Raw genomic sequence first — 13306 nt, 5'->3', positions numbered from 1 at the left:
TATCCCACAGTTAACCCTAACCAATACATCCCTCAGTTAACCTTGACCAATTTATTAAAATTTGGGGTGGGTGGGGAAGGATTGGGTTGGTAGGGCTACTCTGCTCCCTCCTTGGGTCAAAAGCTTTCAAAATCTGAATATCGACTGAATTTGCTAGCACTATTATAATGGAATCTTGAACGCAATTAGAATTTTGCGACATTACAATATAATACCACTAGTCTGTGTAAGGATATTATTTACAGAATTGCAAATGTTGTATTGAATCTGAACTTGAAAGAGGAGTAACAAGTCAATGTAATTGCCAGTATGTCTTAAAAACACTCTTCAAACTACCAAATATTGTTAAACCTAATTGTAGCTGCTTCTAATATTGTATCTTCCTGTGTTGAACAAATGCAGGACACATTCTTCAATTTCCTCAAAAAAAATTTTTACCCACAGGACTGACAAAATGTTCCCATGGTAACATACTCCCTTTGAATAATTTCAGCAAAGCTTAAACACTAAATTCTGATGACAATGGTCTGTTTCATTTCTAGTTTTGTAATAAAGTTACTGCTCTGCTCTGAAATATAGTTTCTAATCTGGAAGGAAACAAAGAAGGAAACTTGAAAATTATGAGCAAATATTAAAACAATGACTTATCAACATGGGGCCTACCTTGTATACTCGCTGTCTCTGCTCCTGATAGTGCAGCTTGAAAATGTTCATCATAAGCATCCGACTCATCTTTAAGTTTTATCTCAGTTGGAGCGTTCAAGTCTGAGAGAGGTTCCACAGATACGGTCACTATAGCTCTGTGTTGCCTGTCACCAATAACACGATCCAATGTGGCTGAAAAATTCAATGTTTAAAAATTTCATATTGCAAAAGTAATTTATGGCTAAAACAATAAGTGCTTGGTAATGGTGTTATCAATAAAAATTGTATTTTATTCTAATTACCAAGGACAATGGCAAACTTGGTTCCTGCATGTGAGGATTTGATACAAAGTCCTTTGGTTAAAGTGACTGCATGCCAATTTAAGATTTCAAATCCAATTCCAATTTTGGGTTTGACTGATCTCAACTAACTTTTCACCTTAAACTAGAATATGTTAAGAATCTTCTTCCTAAAATGATAAGGCTCTAATTGTATTAAGCATTGTATTTTATCAGGAAAAATTTCTCGTCCATCCACAATACCCGTGAAACTATTAAAATGAAAAATTACTCTGAAGGTGAAGATGCATGGAATGAAAATAAAAAAACAATCAAAAGAGAGAATCTTGACAAAAAATATCTGGTTTCTTAATTGTGCTTGGTGAATAAAGCATGGATGGCCAGAGAGGGCTGGTTAATAGGGTACCTGTTGTATTATGACATATATTACTTTTGATTATTACAAGTAGTTCTTCTTTAGCATTGCTGCCCTCTATTCTTAAGAACAGTATGATTGTTAATAACATGTGTTGTTAGTGACTGCTAACTTTTATCAGGTATAGATACTTAACAACAACACGAGACAGAACGTTAAAGGGTGTGAAGACTCGCGCAAAAAGAAACCTCTGATGCCGGTAATCTGACCTAGTTTCGAATGAGGTGTAACAGTGGTGTTAGACACCACCATCGATCCCAGAAAATACACACGCACAGTTTGCTACTATCGGTAATTAGACATTAGTGTACAGTCAGTACATACAGCTGCGGTCAATACCCACAGCACAGTGAACAAACAATACAGCGATGGACATCTCAGGTCCAACTAAAGATAACAAGGTATCACGTTTCATTACTGTACTGTCTGCATTTTGTAGCGTCACAAACAAAACGTCACTTGCAAGCAACAGAAAGTTAACTTTTTCAGATAGCCCACGCGGTTTGGGCGAGTCTTCAATGCCTTTAAATGTTTGGTAAGTGGATGTCTCATCATGACAGGATGTCTACCTGATTGTGTGGCACTGCCATGGATACATTCCCTGTATGCTATCTGAAGTGGTCCCAGCTCAGCTTCGATTCTGTATTCCTTCTGTATTCGGTCTCTGATTATCTCCAGGTGCAGCTCACCCATACCGGAGAGAACTGTCTACAAAAGAATGCAGAGGTTAATACCGTCATGCAGTCACCATATGCTTCTGGCAAATTGGTGTGCCAAAATTTAATATTATGATGAACAGATGCAATTTCTTGGAGGAAGAACTTACAGCCAAATAAAATCTGGTACAAGGGACACTTTGTTTAACTTGATGTATGGTTAGTGATAAATAAATGTAGTCATAAAGAGCCTGTAGTTTCAACAATGTACACTTAAATGTATAAGAGGTAATATATGTTTATTTCTTATCCATAAGGTGGATTTTATTCAGAATGGAAGGGAAATTACCTGTAACAGCTGTACTGTGACCATAGAGTAACATTTGTAGCATGTCCTTACGGAATGGATGTTTAACATGCATTAAAATATATTATATGTATTATATTATATTATAATATTATTATTATTATTATCATATTTTTGTATTATATTATATGTATTAACATGTATTATACTAATGCCTAACCACTGAAGACATCAGACTAACCAGAATAAAAAAATACATGGAGGTTTCGATGATGTAATCAACTTCATCTTTGTGGATTGTAAACCTTCCTTCATTTGATATCATGCTTACAAGACCTCAGATTCCCACTTGGAAATAATGACAAAAATCATCTGGAGATGTTGTGTTTACAATATTTTACTCACAATTTGACCTCTGATGACCTCAAATAATCTTACACCCCACAAAAAGTAGGCTTCTACTCAATATGATACATCCACACACAGAGTATGAGATCTGTTTCCTTTCCTGAGATATTGTGTTTACCAAGTTTTCACATTTGGACCTCTGGTGTCCTCAAATGACCTTTGACATTCTCAAAAACTAATAGGCTCCTTCTATTCAATATGGGGCATCAGTGTGCTACATATGAAATTTGTCCAAGCTTCCCTTTTGGAGATATTGTGTTTAAAAGAACGTTGGTACAAGCACACAAACACACACATTAGCCATTACAATTATCCTCAAAAGGAAAGCAATACAGAAATAAAAGTAAACGTATTAAGGATAATAAGATCAAGACTCACTTGACCAGTATCTGGGTCTGTTCTAACATGTAAGCTTGGATCTTCATGCTGGAGAATCTGTAGGGCTTTCTCAAGATCTTAAAAACAAAATCAAACCAAAAACTAAAGTTATGCCATCAAAATGAATCCATTTGATTCAGTAATGAAAACATCAATCATAACAAACTGTCCGGTTTATGGTTAATGCTCTGTGCTTGCTCATAATGACAGACCTCTACCTCAAAATTGGCTTATTTCATTGCTAAGTGGAATCTATCTTTGAGTAAACTTGGAACCAAACCTTCTGTGTTGTTACCATCTTTCTTACCATATAAGGCAGAGCAGTCTCACCGGGGGTGTTGAGGGCCATGAAGGGCCTCAAGAACAAAAATGTCACCAGCCCCCCCCCAACCCCCCATAAATTGATGATATATGCATGGTCGCATGTAGTTTTTCTGAAAATACACACACACATTGTGTTTTATTCCATATTTTCCCTGCCTCCTATTTGACTGTGGGCCCAAAAACTGTAGGCCCCAGTGAACCCCTTCATCAGACTAGTTGACTATCACCAGACAACCACCTTGTCAGATTAGTTGACTATCACCAGACAACCACCTTGTCAGGGTTGAATCTCACAAGGTAATTTGTGATGATTGGCCAATGTTTTTAGAGATTTGGAGACTTACCATCTTGGAATGCTTGAGATGGGGGCTCGATGGTGCAAAAGAAGACGGGTGGAGGTACAGTCACACCCTCGAGAAGCGGCAAGGCTGCTTGTCCTCCCTGAGGATGACTGTTTACATAATTCTTGCAAGCAATTCTGAATGCTGGTTGTGATGATACCAAGGTATCCCCAGTGACTGTCTAAAATGAAAAACATGGGAACATTATAAATGTTTTTTAACTGTTCATACACCTTTTAAATAGAAATCAATTTGCAAATTTTATCTTAATTTATTAGCTATATCATTCTGGAGTTCACAAAGAAACTTCAGAAACAATTGTCATTCTTGAAAATGCAATTCATAGTAAGGGAAGCCAAATAGAAACCTGTCTTGTGTGTTCTTTAATCAAAGAGCACTTTGCCCTAAAGTAGACCTTCTTTGAAATAATGACTATGTTTATGAGGTATGGTTCATTATATTACAAACAAATAATAGTTAATTATAATTTATCCTGTCAGCCTGCTCTAACATTATTCTCTACCCCTCTACTGCGAAAATTCACAGTAAAGCAATTCCCAAACATTTTCAGCTCAAACTGAGATGTCAAAACTATTTCCTCTTAATCAGTGTTTCTTGACCTTCTCCACTAAACTTGCACCCCTAGGAGTTGCCTGCTAGAGCCATACTTTGCACCCTTCTAAAAGATTTCTTAAGCAGTGTTTCTTGACCCTCTCCACTCTACTTGCACCCCTAGGAGTTGCCTCCTAGAGCCATACTTTGCACCCTTCTAAAAGATTTCTTAAGCAGTGTTTCTTGACCTTCTCCACTATACTTGCACCCCTAGCAATTGCCTCCTAGAGGCACACTTCGCACCCTTCTAAATGACTTCTTAAAACCAACAAATCCATAGTCATTGCTGCTGAGGGCTCATATCTGAACCAAGTATCCACATCCACATGTGGAAATTGTCCACTTAAATTTGACTACAGTCATAAAGCATATCAACGAATCAACGATGTGTCCCTTAACCTTGGAAACACCACAGTCAACTTTGAATCGAAAGAGAAAAGAGTGATAAATGTTAATAACTAAAAACCGAAAAAAATTAATATGAATTTTATATGAAAGTTAGGTGGTGTGAAGTTTTGATCCTATCAGCACCTTCTTCACAGGCTGAAACTAAACCAGACTAAGGACACATTTCATTTAAAGGTGACGGATGAACAGACAGGCTAACTTTCATTTATTCACCTACACAGGTTTTTTTGGCAGTAGATACATAGGCAGTGCGTAAGTAGGGTTTTTTCCCCCTCTCTGAAGTTAAATATCATTCTGTAAATGTTGAGAATGGAATATGAATGGTTTCTTACAATATGTTTGAATTAGCTCACCTTCTTCAGACCAACAGCTACGGCTATGTTACCAGCTTCCATGCTAGATACCTCTCGATAGTCGTCGGCCAGGACCCATAAGAGACGGGATATTCTTTCGCTGCGGTGAAAATAATGATATTAAATATTAGGTCAAGACAGTCTATTAGCTGAATAACTATATTCTGCTTATAAATTAATGAAATGATCTGCACAAATACTAAAAGTTACTTCTTCTTGCTTTTCAGACATAGCTGAAACTAGTATATCATAGCAGCACATGCATTATGCCATAATAATATACACCTGAAAGTTATATATAATAGCCAAACACATACATAATAGTAGAACAAATCTAGCTGAAACTAATGTATGATAGCCAAAACCATTAATAATAGTGGAACATACATTATGTCATTATAATATATAGCTGAAATTCATAGCCCAAACCCTTGGCTATTACATTCATGTCACAAAATGATAGTATAGTTTGTGCAGGATGCTGTTTGCATGACATGATGTGGTAAACACCGATGGATTCATATTTTTTTTAAATTTCCAGTTAACTAGAACGTGACCTTGCTACTGACTAATTAGTATTAATAGATTTGAAAGTTTCTCAATTGTACAAAGATGTGGTAGAAACTGTACCATCCATGAAAAGTACAATTCAGCTTTTATTTCAGAGAATCTTCTCTTTTTGTCATTTTAAGGTTTTACGAATTCAACTGAAAACCAACAAATATCTGGAAAACTGTTATATTTCCTTCTGGGGAAACCCCTTATGAATATATCAGCAGACTATGCTGTGATTTTACCAGTACTATTAACCACTCATCATGTTTGGACTTGAATCAATGTTACTTACGTACAATCTTGACTAGCATTGTAAACACCTCCTTGAGACTTAATGGTTCCAAAATAGATCCTCAAAAACACTAAAGGACCTCTCTGTTTATCGTGGATGACTTTGAAAGCATACGCACAAAGATCATTCTTATAAAACTGTCTAAGAAAGAAAAGACAAAATCAAACAAAACTGTTAGCAAACTGCTTATCCACTAAAGAGCCTGTGTAAGAGAATGTGTACGAGTATTAGGAGGGCCTGACGATTCGATCCTAGCAGGATCTTCTTCAGAGGCTGAATGACAAGTAGAGTAACAGAAGGGACAAAAACACGTACAGAAAACAGACAGGTTAATGAGCAGTACAAGTTATAGATAAAATAAAGGTAAGTCAGAAAGGACGAAGAAAACATCGAATGGGGACAGTTTTCACATGGTTAGAAAGAGAAAATTAAGAACTATTAGTACAATGTATTAAAATCTTTCACCAGACAATTCCTTTAAATTATTGAAACACAATCTAGATATCAGAGACTAAAGTAGACATAAATCATAATAAATACAGTCTGTTCAATGCAAGAATCAGGTTTTGCCTGATGATAAGGATTTCCATAAGAAGTCTACAAAACAATCACTGTATCAAGCATGAACAGATTGCAGATTTCCAGTGACAGAAATTTAACAAAATGAGTTAAAAATTCCAAGGAAAGACATTACGTTATGAATATGCAAAATCTTAGATATTGGGTGGAGTGCATGTGGGGGAAGTGTTTGCAAGTTTTAAATTATGACGAGTAGATTCAGTTTCTCTTTTACAGGTCAAAAATAAAAATGTATTATTATTTTAATATTATGTGGTTATGTAATAAAATATATTTTCAAACTATGAAGAGAAGTAAGCATCAAACATAAAAAAGAAGAAATACAACGCAAAAAGTCAATATTAAATTTAGCTTACTTTAGAAACAAAAAACTAAATCCAATAAACGTCATTCTTTGTTTCAAAATGAATATTTGATTCTGGAGCTTGCTAAGGGTAATCTACACACCAAGTATTGAGTTCAACTTACAGCTGGTTGCATGATCTTTGTACACTTCCAATCTCTGCCCACCCCACCCACCCCATCCTGCCCCACCAGAGAAGACTTGACATTATGTATGGTAGGTGTTAGTGTTGATATGTGATATTCCACAAGTCAAGTAAATGTTATGTTTCTATGTCCTTCAGATTGTGATGTTTCAAGATCCAAACAACATTCATTCAATTATAATTCAACATCCATTATTACATTACAGCATTTGAGAGGAATCTTCAATTCAATTATCATTTCACTGTTCTAGTCCGAGCAATAGACAATTTTACTCTCTTCGTTAATTGACGAGCACAATCTTTACTCACACAACCTCTTGTTTCCTCTCACGAGGATTGGGCAAGTATCGGTTAACAGCATCCATCAACATCTGTACTCCTTTGTTTTTTAACGAGCTACCGCATAGAAGGGGAACAGCTTGATTTCCTAGAGTTACTCTTCTTATTGCACTTTGTATCTATGGGGGGAAAAAGGAACAAAATGTATACAAGCTAATTTCATAGCAAAACTGAACATAAACAAAACAGTTCAAAGTGTTTCAAGCTATTTCTTCTGAGTATCTGCTGCGTGTTGTCGAGGATACATCCGTATATATACGAAACACGATGAGCTCAGGGAGTGGACAATTAATGTATACACATCTATTAAACACATATATAAAGAAGTATAGTTTAATAACACTGTGTTGTGCTGATGTGTGTGTATAAAGTGAGTGAAGTTTAGGGCATTCCAAGTGTGTAGTGCTCAAAGAGTTTGTGAGGGCTAGTCTACGAAGGTATTTAATTTAATTTAAATAGTAATTAATTTGATTGTTTAGGACATTAGCCATTGGTCGTGCAGAATATGGAATACCTCTTCAGTGGGAACTTGCAGAGCATCAAATTCATCTTGTGTCAACATGTACTCAGCAAAAATGTCGTCCAAATCAGCCAGCTGTAACAGAAAGTAGAAAAAAAGCTGTATTTGAAAAGATTATATAGACAGATCAAACTGGTTATAGGGATAAAAGAGGCTATTTACACTAATAAGAATAGAAAAAGCCAGCCAGCTTTAACAGAAAGTAGAAAAACGCTGTATTTGAATTATCTGTAAAAGATGATACAGACAGATCAAACTGGTTATTGGGATAAAAGATGCTATTTACACTAATAAGAATAGAAAAAGCCAGCCAGCTTTAACAGAAAGTAGAAAAACGCTGTATTTAAATTATCTGAAGAGATTATACAGACAGATCAACTGGTTATTGGGATAAAAGAGGCTATTTACACTAATGAGACACACAAAAAATAGGTTGCATTAAAGTGAGTAAACCATACTTTTTACTGCAATGCCTATCAGCCTGGTTATAATAATGGAGATAGGAATACCCTGGCTAGCTAAATACATTTTCAAATTACTATATGATGGCTTAATAATGAGATACATCATAACTAAAACAGGATGTATAGCTATAAAATTGTCTTCTTTTTATTTTGATCTGATATGTATTACACATGAGCCATATTTTTATATACTGTTATCTGCCACTGCAGATACAGACAGCAACTAAAAGTTTACTCTATTCTTTGTCTGGGATGTGTGCAGTTGAGCCACCTGAAATTTAACAAAAAACGATAAAACAGACATAACTGCTACGACAATATGAAACATGTCTTCATGAACTTACTTTTTCCACGAGCTGTGCTCTGCCATTCACAGCTTCTTCCCATAATGCAGTATGTTTCTCTGAAGTGAGAGGAACTTTTATAAAGTCTTTTCCATGAGTGTTCTTCCCATTTGTTTGTTGCCAGGTGACCACTTCCATGGTAACGAGATCTACCAACCCTGTAAATGATTGTTCTTTGCCAATAGGAATCTGGAAAAGAAGATACAGCTTGCTTTGTGCTGGAACTGGAAGTATCTATTATGACATTTGTTTAGAATTTTATTCTTGTTCATGAAATATAGATTAATTACGATGTTTAATTGCTATTTATCTGGGCAATATTAACATAGTCTCTTTCTGTTAAGTACCTTAAAATTCAGTAAAATTTTGTTTAATATAACTGAAAACTGTCTACAGGAACTATAGGTTAGACTAAATGTGTCCTCACTCAGCAAATCAGGGCAAGATCATTTCCACATGAAACCAGTTAGAGATAAGAAAGTCAAAGAAATTAATCTAGAAACTGCAGTTGTCTACATTGTCTACTTTATTTTTAGTCTAAAATATATCAGCCCCAATCTTGAATTGTGCTGTTTGTGCTAAAATCATTCTATGTTTATCTCTCTCCATTAATATATCCATGCTTCCACTATGTCACTTCCTAGGTCAAGGGTCAGTGAGTTAGAACACTCGGTTATTACACTTACTGTACTGCTGCAATGGATTGAAGTGACAAGTTTGAAAACTATTCAAAGTGCAATACAGCTGTTAAAAATACTACAAAATTGTATAGTCTGTTTTAAAGTGCTCGGTAAACTAATAGAGAAATGTTTACTGTTCAGTTTTACGAGTTGTATCACCATGCACTTCCCTGGAACACTAGATCAAACTACTGACAGACGACCCATGTTAGGGATCTTAACTTTATATAATGGGTAATGTATCTACCTCTTCCCTCCCAATGGTGGGTGTGTATTTGAAAGAGTAACTACTACTACTAAGCACGAAAACGACTGTCACTGCCTTAAACTAAAGAATAAACACATGATAATAAAAAATGATTTAACAAACACGACAAAGAAGAGCAAGTACCTGTAATGGAAGAGGCACTGCTTGTAGCTTATCCTGGATGCTTCGGACACTGTACTCAAAATCTGCTCCCTTTTTGTCCATTTTATTCAGAAAAGCCAGTCGAGGAATTTTATACCTGTCAGCTTGGTTCCAGACTGTGACTGTTTGTGCCTGCATGAAACGATAAATGTAAATTTGAACCATGAAATCATTAATAATAATAATAATAACAAATTACATTTATATAGCGCCTAATACAGCGTTTCAAAGCGCTTTACAAAGTAGGAAAGAGACAAAGGAAACCAAGGAAAAAAAGAAACTAGGAATCAAACAGAAATGTTTTAAGTTGTCTCTTGAAAATACAAAGGGAGAGTAACGAACGTGAAATGGGAGTTTGTTCCAAAGAGAAGGCGCAGCGACAGAAAAGGCACAATTCACCATAACGAGTGCGGGTACGTGGACCAGGAGTTAATTGCAAATGCGCATGATAGGAAGAGTGAAGGGTAACTGTAGTTGACCGACGCAAAGGAGTAAGAAGGTCAGTGATATATTGAGGGGCGAGCGCGTTGATCGCTACCAGGTGTAAAGTAGGATCTTAAACTGGATGCGCTGCGAGGTGCATGGTCTTGTTTATCGAAGATCTTTGGTGAAGAAAAAAAATTAATGAATGGCAAATTTTCATTTCTTTCGACCCTCAAAGATTGTAATGTTGTTTGTCTGCATTACATTAGTTAGAAATTTGATTTATTGAAGAGTTACTATGGCTGCTGTCGAAACTGTATGATTGGATCAAATTGATGAATAATGTTGATATTAGTAAAGATTAAGACAATGGAAAGAAGCCAAAGTGATTTAATTAAGGCAATTTTGTCCCCCAGGTACCTTTCATAGTGTATAAATGCACTACATGCAGTCACATTTACAATGTAACATTAATACTGTTGTATTACCTCAACACCTGCAGATGAATCAAATACAGCAATAGCACCATCTAGTACCCTCAGGGACCTCTCTACCTCAACAGTAAAATCAACGTGACCTAGGGTAAGAAAAGAAACAAAACTTCAGTTATGCAACACACATTGAAATTTGCATGATTTGGCTGTTAAAACTTCCCTAGTTCTTACATAATATATTTTGTATTCAGTGTTTGCATAGAAAGTTTAATAGTTGCATCTGAAATAGAAGACATTGGTAAATAAATAGGCAAAAAAAAAAACGTGTGAAATTTATGCATTTACTTACATAAATGAAATGAAAGAACAGAGCTGAATTAACGTTTTATTATATGATTTATATTTGATTTATTTGATTATTATATTTGATTATTATATGATTTATATTTATGATTTATTATATATGCTACCTGGCGTATCTATGAGGTTGATCCGATGTCCATCCCAGAAGAATGTTACCGCTGCTGAAGTGATGGTTATCCCTCTCTCTCTTTCCTGGGCCATGTAGTCAGTCACAGTATCACCATCATCAACATCTAAAAACCATTTAGCCAACAAATAGAACAGGTTACAATTATGCAACATTTTAGACACAAAACTTACAATTTTGGGAGGGGCTTCAGAATTTTTTGAAATTCATACATACAATGGTGTTCTTTGACATGTTAGGCAAGTATTTTGAAACAGGTAGTAAATTAATTATTGTCCTGAATGATAGTCTGAAAATGTGCCCCTTTGATGAAGAACTGTCTTTTGGATATCTTAAGCCTTTGTTAATTTTAATATTTTATTTTCATTATTTATTTTTAGTCTGTACATGCTATTTTTAAAATGGCATCCCATATCTTTTTGTAGCACGGTTAACAATAAAAAATCTCAATAAATAGTATTGATAGCATACTAACACATCATATTTAAGTGAAAAGGCTGGTGTGTATTGGTTTATAGCATAACGAGTGGTGGTTGTGGAATGAGAAAGTGCCCCTCTGATGTTGTGCCCCCCCCCCCATTTTTGGAAGCTTCCTAACCCCCTGATGAGTATGAAGAGAAAATCACTATTAACTGTGATATTAAAATCACTTGCAAATGATTGAAGGCTGTTAAGAGTAGGATTGCAGCACTGTGTCATGGTACCAATGGACATCTTACTTTACCTCCCAAGTGTTTTGTGGTCCCTGAGTAATACAGCATTCTCTCGGTAGTGGTCGTCTTGCCGGCATCTATGTGTGCCATGATACCAATGTTGCGAATCTTGGTAATATCATGCTTGTCTCGTTCTGGAGTTGATCGTCTTCCAGAAGCTGCTGTAAGTCAAACATTAATGTAGACAATCATTACAGCAGGAATCAGACTTCACCCTCAGAAGAATCAAACAATGATTACAGAACCAATTAACCAAACAATTTTTTTTCTGTATTCGCATAATGAGAATGTTGCAAAATATGTAATAAGTTGAAGAGGTTTAATTCCTTCAAGAGAGTATTGTATATTACTACTGTATATTATTGTTTGTTTGACCACCAAAATGTCACAAAATTGGTTTATTTCAAGATTTTACTCCATAAATAGACCTGGTGATATCACCTGAAGACAGAAATGTTTCATTTTACTTTCTAAATATACATGCCAAGCAATGACACAGTCTTATCTACTCCTTCTACATTAAGCATGTAAGCAATCAAAACTTACAATTTTCAGCTCTCATAGCGACCTTATGTGTTATCAACAATAACAAGATCATATCACCTTCATCAAATAATTTGAAAGAAATATAGACCTAAGTCAGTTAAATACTTACATCCTCTTTTGACTAACGTCTGGAAAGAGAAGAGTTTCTGAACATTCTGACATCTTTTACATCTCACAAACACGAAGTTACTTGAAGACTGGACTATACCTCTGCATAGCCTCAGCATCATCGGGCCCTTTCTCTGTATCTTAAAGAAACATAAACACTATATATTATCAACTGACTGCTCCTTTACAGAGAAATCTTCCATGCAGTTGTAGTATGCACTGACATTGCACTAGCAAAAGGCATGTCTCCCATAATTTCCATGCTCCCAGGTTGTTGTGAGAGAGGGTGGTCGGAGTATCTAGGGTGAGGAGCTGGCTTGATCGATTTTACCCAGTGTTTTGTCACCTCAAAGTCGTAAACCTCACTCCATTTCTGAACAGCTGCTTTTTATTCGTCAAGTGGACATCTCGTTACCCTGGCGAGGGCATGCCTAGCCTAGACGTAGCCCAGGCTGAAGTGTATCCCTGCCCGTTTATCTTAATTCTATTACGCCTAGCCTACTATTAATCTTAGTGTTAGGCTAATGTAGAGTAATGTTATAGAACAAAATCAGGGCCGACTTTATATTGTAATAAACGCGCGTGTGAGATAATGAATCGGTAATTCAATACAACGGGCACAGATAACACATCGATATTACCTACTCACGTATTTTCTTTGACGAGGCCGATGCTTTATGTGATTTCCCCAGTTGTATAGGACCGTCTTAGATTGAATACATTCGCAAATGCAACTAGATGTCCAATGGGCGCTGCCATGACAGGCTCGAACTTAG

General features: G+C 35.9%; 1 protein-coding gene across 4 annotated transcripts in view; it reads right to left on the bottom strand.

Moving 5' to 3' along the window:
* Positions 1 to 13306, bottom strand: part of LOC139978302 (ribosome-releasing factor 2, mitochondrial-like) — an 18242-nt gene extending 4936 nt beyond the window's left edge. The window contains exons 1-15 of one of the 4 annotated variants that reach the window (XM_071988366.1): positions 13172 to 13306; positions 12532 to 12670; positions 11888 to 12037; positions 11144 to 11269; positions 10728 to 10816; positions 9799 to 9948; positions 8728 to 8916; positions 7914 to 7994; positions 7370 to 7518; positions 5994 to 6134; positions 5147 to 5246; positions 3777 to 3954; positions 3109 to 3185; positions 1929 to 2067; positions 664 to 837 (exon numbers count right to left, since the gene is read on the bottom strand). In XM_071988366.1, the coding sequence (XP_071844467.1) occupies positions 664 to 837; positions 1929 to 2067; positions 3109 to 3185; positions 3777 to 3954; positions 5147 to 5246; positions 5994 to 6134; positions 7370 to 7518; positions 7914 to 7994; positions 8728 to 8916; positions 9799 to 9948; positions 10728 to 10816; positions 11144 to 11269; positions 11888 to 12037; positions 12532 to 12652 (1864 nt within the window). In that variant the 5' untranslated portion in view covers positions 12653 to 12670; positions 13172 to 13306. The remainder of the gene's footprint in view (positions 1 to 663; positions 838 to 1928; positions 2068 to 3108; positions 3186 to 3776; positions 3955 to 5146; positions 5247 to 5993; positions 6135 to 7369; positions 7519 to 7913; positions 7995 to 8727; positions 8917 to 9798; positions 9949 to 10727; positions 10817 to 11143; positions 11270 to 11887; positions 12038 to 12531; positions 12671 to 13171) is intronic. The other 3 variants (XM_071988370.1, XM_071988367.1, XM_071988369.1) reach the window with 3 other exon arrangements.

Source organism: Apostichopus japonicus, chromosome 13, assembly GCF_037975245.1.
Source record: "Apostichopus japonicus isolate 1M-3 chromosome 13, ASM3797524v1, whole genome shotgun sequence".
Classification (NCBI taxonomy): Eukaryota; Metazoa; Echinodermata; class Holothuroidea; order Aspidochirotida; family Stichopodidae; genus Apostichopus; species Apostichopus japonicus.
The sequence above is the reverse complement of the archived record's forward strand: the minus strand, read 5'-3'. Positions and strand labels throughout refer to the sequence as shown.